The sequence below is a fragment of the Oryzias melastigma genome, linkage group LG5, assembly GCF_002922805.2.
Source record: "Oryzias melastigma strain HK-1 linkage group LG5, ASM292280v2, whole genome shotgun sequence".
In the NCBI taxonomy this organism is placed as follows: Eukaryota; Metazoa; Chordata; class Actinopteri; order Beloniformes; family Adrianichthyidae; genus Oryzias; species Oryzias melastigma.
Window position 1 is genome coordinate 26,531,750 of NC_050516.1, and position 24,905 is coordinate 26,556,654.

General features: G+C 37.1%; 2 protein-coding genes across 2 annotated transcripts in view; one reads left to right on the forward strand and one right to left on the reverse strand.

The window, feature by feature from the left end:
- The window catches only part of LOC112145378 (mitogen-activated protein kinase kinase kinase 12), a 29,945-nt gene extending 9,886 nt beyond the window's left edge, over window positions 1-20,059 (reverse strand). Inside the window, exons 1-8 of the mRNA XM_024270553.2 lie at window positions 19,894-20,059; window positions 10,161-10,236; window positions 8,501-9,034; window positions 5,269-5,452; window positions 4,966-5,157; window positions 4,469-4,627; window positions 2,459-2,617; window positions 2,198-2,306 (exon numbers count right to left, since the gene is read on the reverse strand). Of these exons, the coding sequence (XP_024126321.1) occupies window positions 2,198-2,306; window positions 2,459-2,617; window positions 4,469-4,627; window positions 4,966-5,157; window positions 5,269-5,452; window positions 8,501-8,993 (1,296 nt within the window). The 5' untranslated portion in view covers window positions 8,994-9,034; window positions 10,161-10,236; window positions 19,894-20,059. The remainder of the gene's footprint in view (window positions 1-2,197; window positions 2,307-2,458; window positions 2,618-4,468; window positions 4,628-4,965; window positions 5,158-5,268; window positions 5,453-8,500; window positions 9,035-10,160; window positions 10,237-19,893) is intronic.
- Window positions 20,060-21,983: 1,924 nt separating this feature from the next.
- The window catches only part of myg1 (myg1 exonuclease), a 29,058-nt gene continuing 26,136 nt past the window's right edge, over window positions 21,984-24,905 (forward strand). The window contains exons 1-2 of the mRNA XM_024270952.2: window positions 21,984-22,418; window positions 23,124-23,236. Coding sequence (XP_024126720.1) covers window positions 22,149-22,418; window positions 23,124-23,236 — 383 coding nt within the window. The 5' untranslated portion in view covers window positions 21,984-22,148. The remainder of the gene's footprint in view (window positions 22,419-23,123; window positions 23,237-24,905) is intronic.

Genomic DNA, 24,905 nt, shown 5'->3' on the forward strand with positions numbered 1-24,905 from the left:
GTTTTAACGGGGGAAGGGAGACATGAAGGATCAAGGATAAGAGGACAGAACAAAGGAGGTTTATTTATTCTCTTTGAGGAATAAAGAAGGCTTGCACAGATAAAATCTAATTTTATTTGGTTTTTGTGTCTGTGAACGCTGGTGTCTAATAATTGTATTTGTGCTTGAGTGATATTAATGGGTTTTGTGACACAACAAAGACACATTTGCCACAGTTTGCTTTCTCACACTGTCCTTGGTCTCTGTGCTTTTGAGGTGGTCGAACACATTTACTGCACACTTCCACCCCCCAATCGGCTACAGGTAGACACACCACTTCCTTTTCAATTCAAGAGGTGATGGGGGGATGGAAAAGGGTCCTTTGTTTGACCCACATACTAACGGGAATAAAAAGACGTGAGAAAAAAGGAACTATGAGGAGTTGGGATTGAAAAGATAAATAGCTTGTTGAGAGAAAACCTTGAGCTGCAGTACCTAAACATTACCAGTAGTTGTCGATGGCAGAGTTTCATTTATTATTAGGTGTGTAACAAAAAAAATCTCATTTACCAATGAATGAAAAAAAAAATCGATTTCAGTGATATTGGAAAATACCATTTGGATTGAGAATGTAAAAAGTGCCATCACGATACGATACATATCACGATATATCCCATGAATGTACCACAACAACTTTTCAATTTTAAGAGTATGACTTAGAAAAACACTCAACCTGAATATGAATACATCTCTCAATTTAATAAAAAGGTAAAATTAATTGTATTTAAACATCACAACATTAAGTACTGCAACTGTATACTGATACTGGCAGATATGGCACAGACTTTCAATTCGGTACCTATTCCTAGTAAAAACTAAGTATGTCTCATGTCAACAAAAACCAAGAGGCTGACTGAACTTTTAAAACAACCTGATTGTAGGAGCCATGAATTTAACTGTTGTTTATATTAAGGTGAATGAATATTGGTTTTTGATTTTAGTATTGTTTGCAGTTATATTGCACCTGGTGGATCACATGTTTGTGGGTTGCCACATTTTTTGTTGACTTCTTTTTTGTCGCTTTTTGCCCATTTTTTATGCCTTTTTCTTTTGCTTACAATAGGCCATTCAGCCTGAGTCAATTAAATTACCTTTTTTGTCATAAATTAAAGGTTCAAAAAAAGCATGACCCAATTCAAGTCCCTTTGTTTAGCGCGTCACACAATAACCGGGCCCAGTTTTTTAGTTGCTATGCTACTTGTCGCGAGATCTTGATGTTATTTTAGTCGCATATAGAGCAGCTCAAAGAGGCTTAGTGTGTTGTGCTGCCAACTAGCGGTTGGGAGTTTAGATAGAAAACAAAAGTAAAATGCTGGAGAAGGCTCATAAATAATTAATTAAATATCGTCTGCATTTGTCAGCATTTTAAATCGATACAAGTATCGTCAAATGAAATATCACGATATATCGCCAAATCGGTCTCCCTCTACAGCCCTAGCGGACAACACACGTGATGGCAGCAAGGAATGATCATTACAGTCCAATGTGTGGAAACACTTTGAATTTAGTAAAGATGTGACCATGCAGTGTGATAGAATGTTCTAGTGATGTTTTTTTGTATCATTTTGATGTGGAAAGACAACAGTGGGCTGAACTTTATGAAACTAAAATGTGAATAGATTTGACATTAATTCTTGTTTACTTTATCGTTTCTTTATCCATATACACATTTAATTTACAAGGAATCTGGAAAACTTCACCTGCACTGTTCAGTAGTTGGATATTTTTCTCTGAATCACACTGGTTGAATTTTGGACTAAAGGTTTCCTGGATTGATTTTAGGTCAGCGAATCGTATCGTCAGCCACAAATTATGATACAAATTGAATTGTTGTTAAAATGAATCGTTATGCTGCAATTTATTATTTTTCATTCATTATTTTTTGTACAAATAAAAGTATGAAATCAAATCAATCTTTACTTACAGAGCATTTTTCATATAAAAAAGAAAAACAAAGTGCTTCACACCAAAATAGAGGCCCAACCCCCAGACCCGCCCATTATACCCCCACCACTGTAACACCTCCCACACCTAAACTGATGAAGATGGACAACAGGAAGTACCAAACAAACATAAAGGAAAATCAGATTTTCCTATCTTTCTTTATGGACAGACAAAAAACACTGATATGAGAGATTTAACACCCAAAAAAGCTCACCTGAGACTGAAAGTAGGATTCCTGTGGGGTGGACAGTATGTCTGCTGATGCGATATCCAGATGCAGCAGGATCTGTCTGAACGAGGGCCTATTCCTTGGTTTACAGTTCCTGCAAAGTTTTAATAAACATTTATTAAAACAATTTTTTTAACATATTTTGATTGAGTTAAGACATTTTTCTCCCTATTCAGGTGGATTTTGTTATGCCACCTTCTTAAGATCCTCTAACACAATCATGCTTTCTTAAAGAAAGCTCCTCACCAGCATTGCCTTAGCAGCAGTTTGAAGCTGTCTGGACAGCTATCAGGAACGGGCAGCTGGAGACTGTTGTTCCCGACTCCCCAAATGATAGCAGAGGAGTCCACGTCCTTGTAGGGGACCTCGCCTGTCAACATCTCCCACAGCACAACGCCAAATGACCTGTGGATAGACGAGGCATTGTTTTTCTCTAGAAAGTAGTGATACAATTCAGAGAAGTATCATTTTATTCAGTTAAAACAAAAAAAATTGGTATTTAGAGATAGATTTCTAACATTTGAATAATACTTTTATCTGCAGAGGATTAATACCACTCAAAACAAAGCACATACACTTCCTGTGGAGAAAAAAACATCAAGCATATTTCAAATAATAGCCAGAAACTCTGAAAATATGCCATAAAATTAGTCTGTGCTCAATACGTTAGGATGCAGCAGGCCCATAGGATGGGTTACCATGGAAAGTCTGCTGCTGGTGACTCCATGGGTTACCATGGTGACAATGAACGGTATCCAAGGTGCATCATATGTAGAATTGAAGGGCGGGGGTGTGATAGTGATCGTGCGGGTATTTTTAGAATCTCTCCATCTCTGTGTTTATGATTGGTGATATGGAAAAAACAAGAGACGCTGTTTTGGGTTCATTTTGGTTTGAAAAGCAAAAATAATGAAAATTAAATAATTTAAACATTAAAGAAAAAAAAGAGTAGGAAGCAACAAAAAGGTCATCCTGTTCTGTGTTACTTTTATTGCAGAGTCATAAATATCTTATATGAACAAACATGAAATATTGCTATATAAATATGTTATATTTATTACTAATTTTTGCATTTTTGCATTTTTTTCTTTTAAATATAATTTACATAAAACAGTTATTTGACAAATCTACTGTTGTTTTCACACCGTAAAAGATTAGAAGAAAAATGTAAAGAAAAATATGTGTTTCCATGGTAACAGTCTGGGGGAAACCTGCTAATAAAAACAATATATATATATAATTTGCATTCTTTAGTGCCAGCTCTTTACATGAGATGAATTAGAAATGTCATTTTTTTCCTTTTGCTCAAACAAAAGCATCAGCTGCACTCGAAGACTCTAATAGAGCAATCATCTCCTGTTTGAAGGTCAGATTTGATCTCTGCTCTGAGATATCAGCCAATATTTTACCAATATTTAGCCAATATTTTCTTTTATTTCTCCAGGTTTAAATAAAATGTGCCAACATTCCAGATACTTCAGAATTTTTTTTTATAGGTGTGGTACACCTATAAATTATTGGACCACAGAGAAACCAAATGCTAAAATAGAAGTACTTTCAGATGTATTTAATTTAAAACTAATTCTAGTCGCTTAATCTGATGTTCTGTTTTGCTGTGTGTTTGTGTACCCCATTTTTGGTGTATTTTTTTCCCATGAAAATATTATTTTCAGTACCAGCTCTTTAATACTAGCACAAAGCAACAACAAACCCTTCTTCTTCGACTCAACCATCAAGTGATTTACATAAATTTAAACAAAAAAAGTACAACACAGGCAGGTTTTGATTTTCTCTCTGCATGGAGAGCTTTTTAATCCTATTTTCACCCTCCAACTAATAGCACTGCTGGCTCAAGGCCAACCCGTCTAAAGGCTCGGAAGGTTATTCCAGCCTCTCCTGAGCACTGCAGCATCTGGCAGATCAATTATTAAATTAGCTGGCGTTCCTTTCAGGACAGAAACGAGGACTGATGGAGGGGTGTAGTAAAGCAGAGAGAAGTAAACTGTATGCAGCGAGAGACCGTGGCTTCACATAGGGCAACCCATCAGATATGGCAGAGAGACCCTATAGAATTTCAAGTAATGAGATATTATACATCATACGGAATAGATTTTCTGGGAATAGGATCCCTTTATCCTGCACAGTACCAGACTGCAACTAATGAGATTCTGTGTTGATTTGGTGGCTGATAAGTCAAAATCATAAAAGGTGAATTCACACAGGAAAAGTTATGTCAAAAAGGAGCGTCACACCTACCAGATATCCACCTTCTCTGACACCGGCTCATTCCGGATAACCTCCGGAGCCATCCAGGCAACAGTCCCTGCAAAAGACATCTTGGTGCTCTTGTCGCTGAGTTCCTTAGACGTTCCGAAGTCAGAGATCTTCACAGCATCGTCGTAGGTGATCAACATGCTGGAGTGAAATTTGAGTTAGAAAACTATTCAAAACAGAAATTAAATCAGACGACCTCTAAAGCTTTAAAATGAAACTAGGTGAGACCAGAACTTCACCTCCTGACTACCAGAGAACAAGTTTTCTTTAAATCCACCAATCCTTCACATTTGATACAATTGAAAAGCCCCAATTATCCTCTGTAGATATTAAAGGGAGTTAATTTAGTAGTTTGCAGTGGTTGGAGGATATTCAGATTTAAAAATGTCCTTGGAGGACAAATTTGCATTGCTGATAGTGAGGAGGCAAACCTGAACTTTGGACTAGGAAACATATTTTTGGGATTTTTGCCGACTCACTTGGGGGATTTGAGGTCTCTGTGGATGATCTTGTGGAGGTGAAGGTAGTTCATGCCCCCAGCGATGCCCATTGCCCAGTCCATGAGCAGGGAGGGGGTGATCTTCCTTCCTGCTCTTAGCACCTCATACAGCTGACCCTGAGCACAGTACTCCATGATAATGCAGTAGCAAGGAGCCTGCGTACAGATACCTCTGAAAGCATCAAAATACAAAACATAAAGAGTGAGACCTTCTCAAATGTCAGTAACTTTCACCTTAAGATGCCATCTGAAGACCTGCACAACAAATCGATTGTCTCCTCACTTGAAAGTGATGATGTTGGGGTGCTTGAGCTTCCGTAGGTGCTTGATGTCTGTCTCCTTTATGTTACGCACTTTTTTCACAGCCACTTCCTGTCCGTGCAGTTTGCCAAGAAAGACGGCCCCCTGGGCTCCACTGCCCACCCACTGCAGGTCCGATATCTCCTCGAATGGGACCTCCCACTCCTCTGAGGAAAGAAAAAGAGGCAAATCCAAATGTGAGCTTATTCATGTAGCGCCAGTTTTACTTAAATTATGAAACTATAAAAGTTTTATCATAGACCCATGACCTTTTAGTTCAAAAAAAGTCATTTAATTGATGCTGTTTTGTCTACTCGGGTTAGTCCTTAAAATACACAAGAGTGCGTGGTCATAAATGTCCCCAGAGGACAAACATTCATTAGCCTGATTGGCTGACATCTCTTACTGAACCAATGGGATGTTGACATTTACCGTTCAAGTCTTGATAAGAAACATGACAGCTGGTGAAAATGCGCATGAGCCTTAAGGCCTCTTTGATGACTTTAGTGATTGTGACACTTCCCCGTGCCAAAGTATTATCTCAAGCAGTGGCCAGCAGTGATGCTAACTTAAAAAAATATATATAAATAGAAACGTTGCACTACCTTCGAAAATGCTAGTGTGAATAGATTTTGCTGAAAGTAGTCTCTAAAGATGCTGAAGCTTTTTTTTTACTGAAAATGGTGACACATTTACTTGCTGAAGAGATTTGTTGAGAATGCAAAAGCTATTCACGTGTTAAATTTTCTAAAAGACTGGAAATGTTGTTAAAGAACTATGAAAGAGTGCTGATGATGACCTAAATTTCCGAAACATTTATAGTAAAATTGCTTAAAAATCCTCAATCCATACCAATTTTGCAAAAATATTTAGTTTGTTGCTTAAATATTAAACTCCAAATTAGCCCCCAAAAGCTAGCATGTTGCTTAAATACTAGCTAAACTCCAAAAGAGCCTAAAATTCCTCAATAAACCAAATTAGTCAAAGTCAAGTTTAGCTAATATTTTAGCATTATGCTAACAGTTTTGTCAAAATTAGAATTTTTTTAAAGTTTTTTAGGCAAATTTGGAGTTCAGCTAATATTCTAGCTTTATGCTAGCTATTTTAGGAAACTCAGACTTTTTTTAAGTTCTTTAGTCACATTTGTAGTTTAAATAAGATTTTAGCTTTATTCTAGCAGTTTTGGCAAAATCAGACTTGTTTCCAGTTTTTTGGCTAATTTTGCATTTAGCTACAATATTGGCAAGCTTTCAGTTTCAGTGTTTTCAACTTTCAGCCTAAACATTTTCAGCTATCAGTTTCAGCTATCTTCAGTGACTACATTCACACTTGCATTATCACAGGTAATGCTATAAATCTAGTCTCTTTTTAAAAATAATTATTTAAAAAATAATTTACTAAGATAATTTTTTTAAGTTTGTTTTATCAATTTCTTTAAATATAAGAGAAGCTAAAAAATATAATCAGTTAACCCTTGAAGACCTGACGTGTCACCTGCTATGCTTAAACAAAAAATCTTTAACATACTGTAACTTTTCAACCGTTTTCAACCGTCGCAAGCCATTTTTTCTCCTTCAGAATCTGCTGGAATTACGGTGATCGTGTTAACAATTAAAACATTACAATAAATCAAACAACATAAACACTGGAGCTCCAGTGTTAAAGGGCTAAAGTGGTATAAACCTAAAGATAATGTGAGGGAAAAAAGTATTAACAACAATAAAAGCCAAATTTCAAAATAGAAGTATTAGATAAAGTTTGACACATCTCTCTGTCATTCAGAAACACGCTCCAGTAAACAACATGAACACAGATCCTCCGCTGTTATCTTGTTCTGCAGCTGAACTTCACCTCAACCTAAGACTTCAGGGATGGATGCAGACAGACAGACAGGGAGCTCTAATGTGCCTCGGGTAATTCTCCTTTAGTCCTCTAAATCCTGCTTAGAGCCGTGGTGGGACTGATCCCAAACAGGGGTCCGATGTTACGACGGGCTTGGACAAAAAAAAAAGAGAGAGGATTTGGGGGAGTACTGTGGATGAACAGAGAGGAGGGAGTATTGCTGGCTACTGTTATGAAAGAGAGAGGTTGGTGATGGGGGTGCCTGTCAGTAAAGCAGGGCGCTGCAGAGACAGACGTGGTTCTGCTGCTGTTTTAACCCAGGACGGAGAACCCAGACACATTTATCACCTTAATGAGGAGAACATGAATGATTAATGCTCTCCAGTGATTGACTGGGAGGTCAGCCTCTAACAAGGCTCTTATATTTTCCACATTAAAAGCAGGTGATTTCTGATCATTTTGAATCAAAACAAGAGACTTGATTTTAAAATGTTGTTGCTACAGGGCTGTGAGGATTCAAAAAGAAAAGCTTTTGTTTTTTATGCACATTTTTTTTAATTGGAAAAACACATTTTAGGTGTCTATTTGAAATTGATGCCATATTTTAAATTTACTGCACTAAGTGTAGCAAAGTGAGGATTGGCTTTGAGTGATAACAGTCAGAGATGAAAACCAGAGGAGGAGAGACAATGAGAGGAGGATGGAGAAGGAAGAAAAGAGAATCGAGGGGGAATTGAAAGTAAGGCGGCTGATAAGAAAAAATGCAGACATGAAGAGGTGTGGAGCTGCCAGCATCTCTGACAAGAGATACTGTTTCCATCCTATCGGGTTTGGGTTTGGCATCTTATCTAACTTTACACGTTAAAGCCACGGCTGCCTATTAAATGTGTTCGTGTGTGTTTGTGTGCACCCACATTGGAGTGTGCGTGCATTTGTCAGGTTTGTGTTAATAGAGATGAGAGGCACGGGGTCAGAGCGTGGCTATGCATAATTCATGAACCAGATTTGGCAGAGGAGTCTCAGGGGAGCCCCGCGCTTTTGTAGTGGCAGCAGACATAAACAACACAGCGTCACGGGGAGCTAGTTTCACTGAGGGGGTGGTGTGGGAGGTGGGCACGAGCAGGAAAATGGATGGGAGGAGGTATCAGGGGAAAATGAGCCCTTCTGCAGCTTTGATAGAGTCTCCTCTGAGTGCGGCTCGCTCATGTCAAGGAAGGTGTTTGTTTACAACGCGGCCTCTGTGGCAGTCATTTTTCCATCCGCTGTTTGATGTAATTAAACCAAGAGATAAGATTGTTTAAATAAAACTGCAGACGGCTTTCATCTGAAACCCTTAAAGATTTGCAGTGAATATATTACCCTGAAAGACTTACCGTCGAGGTCGTGTTTGTGTTCTGTGGAGTAAGCTTTGCCAATCATGGTCCAGACGGGCCGCAAGCAACCAAACAACCCCTCCAGAAAGCCTCCTCCACCTCCCGTGGACTGGCACTGTAACCTGGCGTCGTCCGCCTGGCTCCTGACCACAGCGCTGTCCGACTCCGGCCCCTGTCCCTCTGTCCTTCCAGAGCTCCCATCATGCTCGTGGAGCTTCAGCACGCTGTTGTTGAAGTGCTCCTGCTGGTCCTCGCTCGGCGTCTGATTGTGCCCGGCTGTCGGGCCTTCTCCTCCCCCGCCGCCAGGTTCCACTGCCTCCCCGGTGTCTATGGAGATGACGTTCCGGAGGACACACTGGGTCGGGGTCAGGTCCATCTCCGGGGTGCACGGCGTCTCGGCATCGAGGCGACGGAAGGACGGAGGGTCTGAGAGGGGCGTGTTAAAGCCAGAGAGAGAGGGGGAGGGAGCACGAGGTTCGTGGATGAGCGCCATGGGGGACAGTGGTCATCCGACTGCTTGAAGCAGCAGGAGCCCTGATGAGAGCAAAGAAAAACAGATCCAATTAGAAACTGAAAAAACATAACATAACATAAACCTCTAAAGGGTAAAACGCCAAACAGCAGAACATCCAATCATCTCAGAATCACAAAAAAGTTATGCAAAATAGTTCTGCATCTTAAGTTCACACACACAAGACTAAATATTTTAATCCTGCTGGGAAACGTGCAGAAAAAAATGAATAGAAAAGCCTCTGAAAGCTTATCTTAACACTTAAGAAAAGCTTCAAAGTCTTATTTTTACCATCTACTTTCTGAACCACTTTTATCCCTTACAGGGTCACGGGGCTGCTGGAGCCTATCCCAGCTACAGTTAGGCAAAGGCAGGGCACAGGCCACTAGTCTGTCACAAAGCCTCAACTGTTTCTTAAAATAACATGATTTAAAAGCAGCGTTGCACAGCTTATGGTTTTGTTGTTAATCATTAAATGCATCGACTGCATTACTAAATGGATAAGAATAGTTAATGGGAGAAGTGTTTTTAAATGGATGCACACTTTTAGAGAGGAATATGTTCTATTAAAGCTTTTTCAGCTGAACAAGATCATGAAGAATGTGATGTTTCACCACTGTAATAATACTCAAAACTGCACTAAAATATTTTTGGCACAACTTAAAACTCTATGTTTTAATGGGTGCACACATTTTGCACACCAACCCCTTTAATGTAAAATAAAAATAATTAGAAATGTGCTGAAGATTAAAATTTTATATAAACTAGAGTAAGTAATAAAAGTAAAAAATGTTCGTATTTCCTTTAGTTTGGGTAAATAATCCTCATTATAACTTTGCGCATCAGCAAGGAGAAAGCCAGACACATCTGGGGTAACCCATCATTCACATTCGGCTGATCCTGTCTCCTAACAGCCCCGTTTCATTTATCTGCCTCGATTGATGAGGAGATGCCAGCTGCGCCTGCGGTTCCAGGCCAGTGCGCCGCGGACGCACCGGAGGCGCATCGACGCCTCTCCTCATCCAGACTCAGGCGCAGCAGCTCCGCTCATAACTGTCAGGTTCCGCTCCAACACTAACTGTTTTGGTTAGAATAATCAAGAAAAAAAAAACAAGGATGCCTCGATTTCCAGCAGCGCCTGCGTCTTACCTCAGTGCTTCCTGCTGGACTCCATCGCTGTCAATGGTAGCGCCGCGGATCCCTCCGTCAGATTGTGATTTTCAGTCTAAAACAGATTAAATTGGTGATCATTTGAGGGTTGCCATCCATCCGCGCTCCCTCCTCATCCACTTCTACGAGCGTCCTTAAACTCCACCTGGATTCGACTGTTTGTTCCTCCCCGCTAAGCCTCCTCCCACCTTCCCATTCCCCTCTGAAGCTGCGCTCTGCGCGCACTGGCGTTCACTCCACCGCGTAGTAAACACGACCGAAGGGAAGAGGGACGACGGGAGAGAGGAGGATGGGAGGGGAGGTCCGGTCCTATCAGAAGGGAAAATGCGCAGTGACGAGAGGAGCGCGCGTGAGGCGCGGGACCGGCGCAGGTGTGCGGGTCTGTGGTGTAAGCGGAAAGAGGGAAGGGAGGAGGAGGGGAAGAGGGGTTTACTCGGTATGTGAGGTGATCAAAATGATGTCATTCTCAAAGCATGCAGCATTTAACCGGTCAACACTGTTTAAATCCCTCCAAAACCCTATTAACGGCCTGGGTGTGGAGGTGGGGGCTGTAACTGGTGCGTAATCTGCAGGCTCCGTCTGCCGCAGACTGGACCTGAACACCCCCCAACTAAAACACACACAATGTTTCTCATCTTCAATCTGGATTGACCTATTTCTATGAGAAAAGAGGAGAACCGCACAAATCTAGGACCTAAGTGGGTCTATCCCCAGGAGTGATTAGTCTCCCTGAGCAACTTTGATTATCCTGAATGAAATGAAATATCCAAATAACTTTGGAAAAAAAGGGGATCTGACTTTGTTTCAAAACGCTCTAAAAGATCAGTTAATAGCATTTCCTACATCGAGCCTAAAGCAAAGGAGCAAACATGGGTCTGGAGAACATCTACATGTCACAGGAAGCTACATAAGCAAAGGGAAACCAGCACAGAAACTCCAAAATAAAAAGACTTTAGGAAGAATAGGGTTATTACTAGTTTATATGGTGCAGAAATAAAATGCATTATTGTCATTTTGTAACTTCAGACACGTATAAATTTCCTCGCTATACTTACTATTTAGTGCTCTCTCTAGAGCATTTTCTCAATATACAATTTCAAAATCCAGTGCTTTGGAAATTTCCCAGAAGTCTTTGTGAAAAACTAGTGTGCATTGGCTGTATATAAGACCTGGACTGAGTGACTCCTCTCTTTTCAAACAGGAAGTACTTGTTTGGTTCCAAGAAGCCAAATCCCATAGACTTCTTATGAGAAATGCAGCTATTACTCAGTCATTCGATTTGTCAGAATAACGCTTTTTAAAACTGCTAACTTTGTTCCTGCCAATCGTATTGTTTTTTCATATTGTTTTTTTCTATTGTGCAAGTTATTTGAGTAATAAACTGACCAATCAGATGTGGTTTCGCGTCACATGTTCCAAACGTCTGATAACACATTCCCCGAAGCCTTTCAACAAGCTCACTTCTGATTGGTGAGAGTGGTTGCCATAGAAATGGGAACTCAGACCAACCACAGACAAACTTACTGAAGACGTTTGGCTCCAATATGGTGGCGTCCGTGTTGAAAAAAAAGGCAACTAAATTGACTTCATTGGTTGAAGCTGGAAGTAAGTAATTTTCTATGGGTGATGTCACACTCACTCTCCAGTTCTCAAATACAGTCAATGATGATTGGCGTGTATAGACCACAATGATTGCAGTTTAACATTTTTTAATTTAAAATAAAAACACTTAAATGAACTTTTTATAAATCATTTCAAGAACTCAGTGGATTCATATATTTGTAAAATGTTCATATTTACTAGGTATTTACTTGGGCAAATAGGTGTCATCAGTAAAAAAAAAATAAAAAAAGTAGATAGTAGTCGGAAATCTAGGACGCACTTTATAACGTTTTTAGAAGTTAGGGAGGTGTGAGAGAACCAAACACATTTAATGATCACGTTTGGATTTGTCCAACATTTATTTGTCTAGTAAAGCTTGCATCTCTCTAAAGTTAAAGAATTCACCGTAGAAATGCCGCGTGTGCCAAATGAGAAAGATCACAAAATCAGTGCAAACCCTCATGGAAACAGCTGACACAGACAAGTGTCAGCTTCGACAAACAGCTACAGATGCCACCTCGATGCTGTGTGGCGATGAGGAGACTTAGAGACTGCTGTGAACTCGAGTCCTTCAGGCCAAATCCAAATCCAGCCCTCATCTCCCAGATTAAGCGCGTGCATGGGTTTAAACCCACAGAGATGACCTCATCGCTCAGCTTACAGACATCAGGGAAACCCCAGGTCAGGCACAAAGTGTAACAGACCGGCGCAGGCAGTGAAAGCCCCTATACTGTTGTCTGTTATGTGATGAAGATCAAAGCTGTGAGGATACAGTCCTTACATTTTTATTAGATGAAACCAACAGTTTTTCTGTGCTATGGAGCAGCCACATCCTGTTTTGGATGTCACTGCACCAAAACGTTTAACGGTTTTCTAAAAAAAAAAAAAAAAATCTCAGATAAGCTCCAGTATTTCTGAATAATTAAATATGCTACTTTATCATTTCTTTTTACATTTTCTAAGTGATTATGCAAAGAGTCTAAATTTGGCTTCTGAATGTTTTATGCTGATTCTAATATCACATAGAAAGAAGGGTAAAAAACAAGAGGACTTAATGATGTTTCTTTATATTCCGGTTCTCCTCTACAATTCTCCCTCCAAAGACAGTCTGAATAGGAAAGCACTTTTTCCCCTTCTTCTTAAACATGTCTTCATTATTTATTCAGACTTGCATTTGCAAGATGGTTTCTGATTCTAAGGATCTCTTTGATATCCACTAAAGCAACTTCTGCTTCCCCTGAATGAAAGAACCGAGCAAAACAATCTACATTTTTGGAACTTTTTCCACTTTTAAAATAAATTGAATTTATTTTGCTTTTGCTTTTTTGAAATACCCAAAGAAAGACTATTAAAAGAAAAAAGATTGAAACCCAGCAAGCTAAAAGAAAGATGGTGCCAAAACAATCTAATGGCATCCATCCAAAATAGCTGATGTAAAATGCTGCATTGCTGGGCAACATGCATCATGATGGAGGAGGGAATGAACAGAAGCCTGAGGTGGAGAATGTAAGGAAGAGTGCATTTGTTACTGTATGACGTGGCCCAGAGCCAAAACCACACAGAACCCTCCCAGTATGGTTCTGGAGGGGGGGGCAGGAGGACGGAATAATATGGGAACAAGGGTGGGGGCTGGTTCTGGATCTGTGGAGAGCCTGCAGTGTTACTCATTTTCACTTTCACTTGGAAATGGAGGATAATGTACGGTGGCCCTGAAGTGCAAAACTCATCAACTAATCACTCAATGCAAGGAGATGTTAAAGATCACAATAAAAAGCAAAACAAATCATAAAAAACTATTTTAGATATTTCTAACATTTTAGAAATCAAAATAAAATTCCAGAAACCAAAACGTAAAAAAAAATAAACAAAGTAATTTCTGGAAATCAAAATGAAATGAAACAAAAAAGGAAATAAAAAACAGAAAAGGTAAGTAGTATAGAACATCACTGATTGGATGATGAAGTTCATGTTTAAAGAATAGGAAAAGAAGGATGTTTTACTCGAACTGTCAAGAGTTGATTGAGAAATCCCCAAACTTTTGCAGTGGGTGTGGCAAAAACTGTTTGTCGGACGCATTGCCTGTATATAGAGAACTGGACTGAGTGACCCCTCCCCCTCGGCGTTCCAAACAGAAAGTACCCACTGAATCCAGAAAGCCAAAATCCCATAGACTTCTATTGAGAAATAAACAATTACTCAGTCATTCAATTTATCAGAATAACCATTCTTGATCTAATACCTTTTTTTAACATATTCTTGATAATCCCAATTTTTTTCATGATATTTTTCTTTAATGCAAGTTATTTCAACCAGTGATGTTCCATGATACCTACCTTCTTGTTTCATTTTTTACCATTTCATGTTGTTTTCCAAAATGTTTACTCGTTTTAAATTGGATTGTGTTTTTTTTAATTACTTTTTCATAATTTTATTTTGATTTTATTGTTTTTTTTAATATATTTTTTGCTTGTTATATGTTTTCCATTGTGTGATTAGTAATTGTGATTAGTAATTGCGATTTGCACTTCAAATTGACCATAAATCCACTCATTTGAATTCCAAAATGAAGTACAAACAATGAAAGCAAAAGGTAAGAAGACCTCTAGTTTAAATTTACACAAATTATAAATCAGAATCAATCCTATTTTCTGATGAAAGGAGGAAGACGCTTCTCATTTGGAGCCCATGTGTGTGGACTTGCATTACAGCAGGATGATAGCACCGCCCCTTTAACCAGCGAGGAGGAGCCTATTATTGACAAATGCTGTCATCAGTCAGCTTGACCCTTGCCTGAGCTTCATCTGTATTATCCAGTGATAAAATTCATTAACTCTGGCGCCAACCTGAATTGGTAGGAGGCTGGAGGAGGATGCTGTGGGTGTGTGTGTGTGTGGGGGGGGGGTGTCTCCATTTCAGCAGGATGATCTCACCTCCTGTTTTGCAGTTTAGAAAGAGTTTTCATTCATGAAGTCTGTCTATTCACACATGGGCAGAGAACAAGCACCCCCCAAAGGGAAGCTGAGGAGACAGTTGTGCCAACGAAACAATAATAAAGTGAGATCCCAGTCACATGCGGACATGTATCCCTATTTTTTTAAATAACTTCACACAGAAAATGAATGATTACTTTTCATTATTTTACTCTGCCAATACTGAAGTAAAAATAAAACCAAAAAATGATCTAGACCATATGGGTCTAAGTGGGGATGCTAGTTTTTTCTATAAATCTTTTAGACCCATTTTGACATCAGAAACGCCCAACCCATCATGAATAATCTCGTTTTTTGTCCACAATTAGAGATTGAAAAACATCATATTCTAAATACATATAAAACCAAGTCAATTTCTGAGTGACAAGTTGTCATAATTATTTTATGTCATCATTTGGCATTTTTCAGCTTTCATTGGCTGACAATAAGATGGTCAGGGGTTCAGATCTAAGGCGACAAAAGATGTTCCACACTCGGATCACACTAAAGAATCATCAGTAAATCACTTCATATGAAAGTATCTAACAAATGCTGCCCAGAGCTTAAAATGTAAGACATCAGTTCATAAAAACAAAATAAAAAAGCTGTATGCATCACTTAATGTTTTGCTTTGAAGAACAAGATAAATAAGAAAATGTCACTTTTAATACATTATCTTAAAAGTTAATATTTGAAAAGTACTTTAGAAAAAAGTTCTATGCATAAAGAACAAGTAGTACATAACTTTTTAATGTCAAAATCTAGCATTTCCTCACAAAAAACAGTTCTTCTATTCAGTCATAGTGCTGCGTTCTTTAAAAAATTAAGTTGCAAAATTATATTTATTTTTTGTTTGACAATGAATTTCAAAACTTTAATTCAAATGAAAGATTCTTTTTGCATAAGATATATGATCTGATGTCTGATGTATATATTCTTCATCAAACCTTTTGTTCGAGTTGTTCCTATACATTTAATGTATTTTTTCCTGGTAAGATGATATTGAACAAATACAAACCATACAAAACCTACAATTCCAATTAAGTCAAGGAAAACTATTGTCTTTAGAAATATTTCATTCTGAAAAGCATTGCTTACAGTTCTGCTGACAGATGGATGAACTCCATTTAGCCTCAAAACATGCCAGTCCAACACTCAGCTGCTTTGATCTTCTAGAGGGTATTTTATGTGGGTCTGAATTTCCATTAAAATGTTATGAGGAACTGCTGCTGCTGCTGCTGGGCGCCTCTGGCAGCCACCCTGACAGCACAGGGTTAATAACAAAGACACAAACCTTCCTGAAAGTCACATGATCTGTTCCAGGCAGGATGAGGAAGAAGGTTGGGAGGGAGTGGGTGGGTGCTGAGGGCCGGGGAGAAGGAGGAGGAGTCCGGAGCATGTTGCCGTGGCAACAGAAATCTCCGAAGGGCCGGTGTGAAGTCAGAAGCAAAATATTACCTGGTGACTGCACTTTGAAGCTGGCGCTCGGTGAGGTTGGGCGGCTTGGTGGAGGGATGGGGGGGGGTTTGCAGGCGTGACTCATGCTGGAGGACGCACTCTGCATTCTAATGGATCCCTCTCCATCTCGCTTTCACACCTTCATCAGCACCTTAAGTACACTCAACTTGAAACTCCTCTCCGAAACTACTTTACAGCACGGGTCTGGACGAACTTCAACAACGTCTCCTCTGAGCATATCATTAATTTATTAAGACAACGCACAAGCCGTCACAGTGAGTTTGGTGGCTGGTGTTGATAAAGATCATCTAAGACAAGCAGAGAAACTACAGCCATGGAATTGGTGATGGTGAAATAGATGGTATAATGTATTAATTAAGACAATAATATGTGTAAACCATGCAGAAGATTATCATTGGATTAACTACACATTCTAAACTCCCCTGAGAGTTCACCAGCTGGTGGTGGAGGGGGTTTAACAACAATGTTGATCCCCCCCCCCCCCTTTTTTTTACAGTCTGTTATTGAACAGAGAATAGGTTGTTATTTAGTGAGATCTTTTGTGTGCAAAAAGATTATGAGGAACCATCTGAACATTAGAGAAGCAATGTTGTGATGTTTGAAGGATTTATGCCTGTCTTGTGACATTTCAGGAAAATGTGACAAAGGCGAACCCGAATTCCTCCCTACCCCTACATTTAGCCCTCCAATTGGAGATAAATATATTTGATACACACATTACTGAGACCCCTATTTCACTAGCATGATTAAAACCTTTCTCAAATACCCATTGTATATAATTCGCTCCATATTTTCTGCCCTGTAGTGCGTCATCATTCCACTAGGGGCAGTAGAGTGCCTTTTCCTGCTCATTTCAAAATGGCTGCCTACATGAAATCCCCAAAACACTTTTGGCGGGAAAAGTTTAGCTAAAAACTTTATGTGAGAGTAACTCATCTATTTTTATTTCACTACTTGCTGTATTGAAATAATGTAAAATTAGTTGATAATAATTCTTTATAATACAGTTACACCACGTTAAAAAATGTATCAAATTTGAGACAGTGGGTAAATAGTTTTGTTCTTGAATTTCAATATTCTTGCATCTTAAAGTAACATTTTTGTGAACAAACTTACCAAATCGCTCAATGTATCATAACCGATACTATCTATTTAAAAAAAATCTTTATTCTAAAAAAGTACAATTTTGTCATCAATTTTTAGATCTTGTTGGCTTGAAAACCCAACTAAGCGGAAATCCTGCTTTTTTACACGAGGGACCATGATGCCCAATGATTGACTTTACACTGAGCAGCGTTTGGCTCTTCCTTTTAAGGAGCGACAGCATCGGTTCATTTCCCATCACTGCTGTGTGGACTACTGGAAGCGACGGGGGAGGATCGAGGGCTTTGTGACGTTTCTTAGTCATCACGGAGAACTGCATCTTCAGGTTCACGGGGAGCCAATGGAGAACAGGAAGACGTTGTGACACAGTGCCGATTGGTCAAAAAAGGAGTCGCTTGACTTTATTTATTCTCAGGTCTGTTTAATCCACTTAGGGATCATGACTCATTGCTCACAAGTAACATTCTCAGTCTTTCTCATTTTTTTAACTGAATCTCCTTTCTCTGTGCAACAGCAAAACAAGAATTTGACATGATCAAATTATTTAAAAATTGTATTGTTTTCTTTAAAGGTACAACAAATGCATTTAGATTTCTTTTTTTATTGTCGCTCTTGTAATACCTAGAGGTAGGCACTTTTATTTTAAATCCTGTATTAAAATGCATGATTTAATAGATTGTTTCTAAATTTGGCTAATTAATTCTGCTATAGATATTGTTCTTGAAATTAGTATTCCAGAGAAATGCAGGACTCTAATTACCCAGAGTTATGCTAATCATCCACTTCACTGTATCACACATTAGCTGCATTATGAGTCATTAATTCATTGGAGAAACAATTAATTTTTTTTATGATACTTTGATGGGTATCACATCACTAGGTTATCCCCAGACTATGAGTGGAAATGAAAATTCAAAGGACTAATATAAAAAGGTTTGGATTGGATTTACTTGTTTTAATTATACAAATATCAACAATAAATAAAAAATACACAACGGAAGTAAATAAATTATGGTATTTTCCTAAAATGGTACGGAATGATGAATGAATTAGATGAATGATCCCTCTGAGGACTAGTCAGAATATTTAGATTTTTCTCCACAGTGAGAAAGATTGAGGAGAAAAAAGTAGGAGTGTAAGGAAAAACTGATTGTAAAAGTGTTTTTTCTTTATATATAATTTCTGCTGTTCATCAGAAACTTACAACTGAGTTGTGGCACAGAAGTAAGCCTCATCTTATATACCATCATCCCTTTGTTTAAACTCTCTCCCACTAGCTTGCAGACCCTCATAACCCCACACTAACATTAGCAGAGCAACAAAATAGTGAGCATTTTTTTTGTTTGTTTTGTTTTATTTTATCGAGCTGTACCGTATTGAGTCAGTTGGAGCTCAGACAAGGAAAATTAAGTTGTACATGGATCTAGTCGTCTATAAGTGGTTGTATCAGAATGGAGCGGAGCGAAGAGACTTTGGCCCAGTCATTTCATTAACTGTGTCTTCTCCTGATTCACAACAATTTGAACAAATAAATACTCAGAATTGCAGTTTTAAGCTTAAATTCTTTAAATATGTCTTCTATCATGAGAAATATGTTACAAGAACATGTTAAAAACTCCAAAAACACATTTTTGATTAGATTTGGATTTTAAATTTGATCTGTGAAGGAACAGAGATTAAATCTAAATGCTAAAATAGTGGTGAAAAAGTTGCCTAAAGGATATGTTGCTGTAAACTTAAAAAGACAAAACAGACAAAAAAGCAACAAATAATATATACTGTAAATAATTTATTTTCTTGTTTAGGAAAATTTGATGGACACATGTTTAATAAACATAAATGATGACAACAGTTTTAAAGACTTCTATATAGTTTGTTTATTTAGAATCCCATAAAAAGTACATTAAAATAGTAAAAGGTTGGATGGGATGGGAAGAAGGGAAAACTTGTGGATAAATTGTCTGTGATATTCAAGATTTTTGTAATTACTGAGACATAAAAACAGACATATACATTACAGTTTTATTATAATATAATATTGAATTTGTTCAACTTTTTTCTGACGTTTTAAATATGTGTCTATGTATATGTGCTGAGGATTTATTAGGCAAAGATGCTCTAAAAATAATCAAATATCAAATTTGAAAGAGCCATAAATTAATGTAAAATAAAACACCTTCTTGGCACTCCTTTGTCAGAGAAATACTGCAGGCAGTCCTTTTAGGAAAATCAACTCTCCCGATCGTAAATCAATAATTATCGATTACATTAGGCTAAAATAAAGAGCTGTCAACGTGCCTGGTAGACCTGTGATTTACGACGGAGGAGAGAAAAGCCGCAGCGCCACCTGCTGATGAATTACAGAACAGCATATCATCACACCCCTCTGTACTTATTCTTTTGAAGCGCGCTTTATCCTTTTCTATGCACACAAACCACAAACCTGCACTATTTTTAAGCTAGATCTAAAAGTCATTGGCAACCCTTCAGCGACAATCTTCGTTGATCTGAGGAAGGTCTCATCCGAATAAATTGAGATTAAATGGCAGGAAACCTACCTTTCGCAAGGTTGTACGCGGTGAGCTGACCTCTTCTGTGAGCCTGTGTGTGAATAAAAAATAGAGCAGTTGCCTACTCCTATCAAAAATCCTCCAAAAAGCCACTCCCGAACACCCGGACTTCTATGGGGTCCCATCTGGCTAATTACCTTGTCAATAAACCTTAACCGTAGTATCGCGAGAACGAGACTTGGAACGAAAACAGAGGCGTGTCCCATTCCGGAACCAATTAGATTTAAATGTTTGAGGTTCGTTTTGTGTTATGCAGGTGATTTCTTACTTAAATTGAGATATTTATTGTGATTCAAACAGGAATGTATTAACCTACAATACCACTCTCTCAAAATTGCAATGAATTATTCGAGTTCTGCATTACTTTGAAGTTGCTTTCTTCATAGTACCTGCAGAGAAAGAATTTCCAATGCAATTTGTGACTCCAAACTTTATTTGTTATTTTTCAATAAATGTTCATTTAAAAAAAGAAAATGAAAAATATTGTTTTATTCAAAACATTTTTCTACACATTTTTTTTTCATTTATTTATTTGCAGTTTGGTTTCCCACAATATGAGTCCTTGAATTTCAAATGGGAGATTAATTGGGGGAGAAAAAAATTAAATAGCGATACGTTTATGATATGCGAGGTGTCAGTTTGTGTGAATGTTTGTCGTAGTTTTTCAATAGTTTTCAATGGAACACAAATATTTTCTATCCAATCTATAATAGGAAAGTACCAAAGAAAAAAATAATTTTTTTTAATATAAGCACAAATACAGAACGTATGGACAAGTTCATCCAAAACAGATCAATAACTATGAAAATGTTATACATAGAATAATAACATCAAAGAAAATAAAAGTTAACACAACAGAAGATAACAAGAAAGTTAACAAGAGAAAGTATTTATCAACAAACAGGGAGGAACAAAGTTCTTTGGATGTGATTTGGAAAATGGGAATATTTTTTAAGAATATTGTAAAGTTGATAAACAAAGAAATTGGGAGTTTTTTTTCCCTTTTCATTTGCTACATAAAATTTAGTTTGAAGAGAGGATAAATGAACATTATTTTCTCTCTTTCTATTATCAAAACTAAAAAAAGTGTTTATCTGTGTGAAGTTTATGATTCTATACATTTTATTTACTATATACAAACGGTTCTAATTGGTTCCAGAGCCACAGATATACAAAAAATGAAGTACACATTCACAAATATTATTGCAAAAGCTACAGTTATTAATAATATTTGAACATTTGGTGAAGTACATATTTGTTGGATGAATGTTATCTAGAAGTTTTTTACTATTAAGAATTGGCTATTTTAAAATTAATCATGATCCTCTTTTTTAAAATGTTATTGACTATAGACACATTTACAAAGTGCAGTACAGAGTGCGTCTAAAACAAGCGACGACCATACATTTTTACTTAAAATATGTAATCAGAAATTATAATTTAACAAATGAAAAGCACTAAATAAGAAAAGTTAAAATAGAAAATATGACTCATCAAACAGGGAAGTACAAAGTTCCACTGCATTGATTTATACGATCCCCATTCACCCCCTTTACATTAGTAAAAAACCCTGAAATTTGTAAATATAAAACCAAAGGCAAAGCTAGTTAACTGGTATCAAATTTAATAAAATTACCAATCATTTCAAAATCTAAAGAAATGAAACTTAAAAATCAAAAATGATATATATCATTGTAAAGAACTTCTAGATTTAAGGATTGGATTTGACAAAAATAATTGGATCTTTTGTGTTGAAAAAACTGAACTGATGTACCATTTGTTTTTGTATGTAGATTCATTGTTTTTTTCTTTTATTTCTTGTGTTCTTTTAAACTCTCTGTTCTGGTGAAAAAAACCCTTTTGGTGTAATTTCACATATAACAATCTATTTACATATAGGTTAGTTTTTATAATGATTTTATTAAAATAAATTTTAAAATAAATAAAATCAAAATTACTTTTTTATACATTTTTAAGGATATCTCTTTATATTTTAATTTATTAAAATGAATGAAAAACATTTACTTTTTTATTTTATTTTATTTTATTGATTGTCTTTTTATCTCTTTTTAAATATGCAACATGCTTGTTTAAAATGTTCTGTTTTTAATTGTTAAAGTTCATATGTTAACATTTGTAAAAATAAAATTAAAAAAAATAATCAAATTAGTTCTTACGTCATATCCGGTCCGTCTCGTAAAACATTCCGCCGTTGCGCGCCTCTCGTTTTAAGTCTCGTGTGAATGTTTTCTGTTAGCTTTTCTTTACGTAAATTAACAAAACCACAGTTTTGTGTTTGCTTATGCTCACGTGTAGGTACTTTGTTGAGTTCACCACAGAGTTGTGTACTCATAGTAAATTGCAGTCGCATCGTTCAACGACACATGTCAAGCGAGCCTAAGAGAATCCGCACTGAAAACATGAGCGCTAAAAAGATTGGAACACACAATGGTACTTTTCATTGCGACGAGGTTTTAGCCTGCTTCTTCCTCCGCCAGTTACCGGAATATGCGGTGAGTAGACTGCCGTTTGTACTTAAATAAATTAAAAATATTGAAACTGGTGGAGTGCGCCATTTTTAGATTACAAATATGAGGAATTAAATAAGTATTCAAGTGTAATGTTAACAAGTCACCACAAGGAGGTGCTGTTGTAAAACAAATTAATCTGAAAATAACAATCTCCAAAAATGTCATGTTTGCTCCAAGGTACATGAGTACAAAACCACTACAGCAAATTAAGTGTATTGTATCTTTATGTAGTTTATATATATGTCTTTATCTCAATGTGCCACTTATTTATTAATGGCTTTAATTAGGTAATTTGTGTTCATCACATTTTTTTCTTGCATAAACCTTTACCACCTCAATCAAAACACCTAATACAGAAAGAGTCATTGTGGTTCAGCTTTCTATTTAGCTGTATTTTAGAAATGCTGAAAAGTTTGTCTTAATTTATATAATCAAACCTGCTTATAGTCCAATGTGAAAAAATAAGATAACATTTGGAATTTAATTGTAGGTTATGAGTTCAAAACCGGTGGAACAATTTCTAAAACTTAGTCTAAGTATATTAATTTATGGTTACAATGCTTTGATATGCAAATGCATGGAAATGAAGACACTCGAGGCAATCATAAACCCTAATTATTGAGTTACATTAATTTTCATTCTTTTAAAATCTAATCAAAGTGTTAATTTTTTCTGCTCCTTTGTCAGGATGCGGAGATTGTTCGCAGCAGGGACCCAGCTGTCTTGGCAGAATGTGACGTTGTTGTGGACGTTGGAGGAGAATTTGACCCTAAAAGGCATCGCTATGACCACCATCAGAGGTACTAATCTCTCTCTTTTTTTTAAATAGCTTAAACTAAATAAGGCTGCTGTTATTTACTAGAGCAAATTACATTATTGTGAGCATGTAGGAAGTTTTTGTTTTGGTTTTGCTGTTATTCAGGACATAGGCTTGTATTTTAGGAATATTTATTTAATCACTTTTCAATTTCATGTAAGCTTTCTAAAAATGTTTTATACGTTTTGGAGTGTTTTTCACACAGTAGATCCTACAAAGTAGCTTTGCACCTTTTTAACTTTGAGGTTATTCAAACCCTTTAAGGAAATGCAGAAAGCACATACTGCATTAAATGATAGAATTATTAAAATGAAATCTTAATTAGAATAACTTGTAATGCCAATATTAAATAAAATATTTAATTTGTTAAACAACAAATAAGATAATTAGTAAATAATAAAATGTCTAGAAGGAGACAGAAATGTTGGAGTCTGTGTCCAAAAGTGCAGCAAATCAAAGAAAGGAATCAGAAAAAAGACGTTTGGACTTAAAAGTGGATAAAGTTGGGAAACTTTTGTTTCTGACCTGAGGTTTGTGTTCTTGTGGTGTTTTTCTGGTGATGGAGGATAGAAAAAGGAAAATTAAAATTCCATTCTTGAGTATTTCGTTGTAAATCAGGAGCAGATAAAAAAATGCAATTTGAAAAATGTCTTTGTTTTCCTCGTCTGAGCTGCCATCTGGCTCAAAACTGTGGAGCTGGATAGCTCCGAAATTGCTATTTTTTGCTACGCTAATGTTAGCTTGGGCTTTTAAGGTTAACAAAGGAATGCTGGGGAATTATTGGGGCTAACTTCTGCACTAACAGTACCACCCATGACCCAAAAGCAAATTTCTAATTCGCTCCTGCTGTTCTGCAGAAAATATTACTTAAAATATGATACAGGTTTTTTAGTTTTAGCAAAAAAAACAAACAAAAAAAACAGCATAATCATAATCAAAAGAACACTGGGAACTTTTTTCACAATAGTAAAAAATATAGTTGGAGTGGGACTTAAAGAAGTTTCAGTCTCTAAACATCGAATCATTGCTCTAATCTTCTTTCACTAAGTGTTTATGGCTTCACCTTAAAGGCTGATCAAACAGGGAAGTTGGAGGCTGACTCCACCCACAACCAAAATGTGAAAATCTCGTCAAAGGGGAGGGACTGGGGAACAGGACTGTTATCATTACTGAAGCTGCAGATCTTGATGTGGGACTAAAATGGTTTGACCAATCACGAAATTCAACTGTAATACCCGATTCAACCTGTAGGGGGCAACACACAAACTTTTTTTGACTATAGTTTCAAGTTTATTTTAATTTGTTAAAAAATGGCAATGACCAACAAACAGCAACAGCGACGAAAAGTTAATTTTAGGGTTTGGTTATCCTTTAAACAACAATATCAAGTTAACGTGATTCTGGCTTTCAGTTAATAATAAGTTTTAGTTGGAGACCTATCATGTGTGAACATCTTAACTGATCTCAGCTGTTAGTCGTGGGGTTTTGCTGCTCCGGTGTAACTTCAACACAAAAGTGCTGCTGTCGTCTTCATTATCTGGTGTGATGAATGAATGGGAGCAAACATTTCCCAGTAGCTCCTGCCATCATCTCCCTGAAGCGCTCTGATTAGTTGAGGGAAAACACTCTAGGCTCTTTTTTTTTTTTTCATC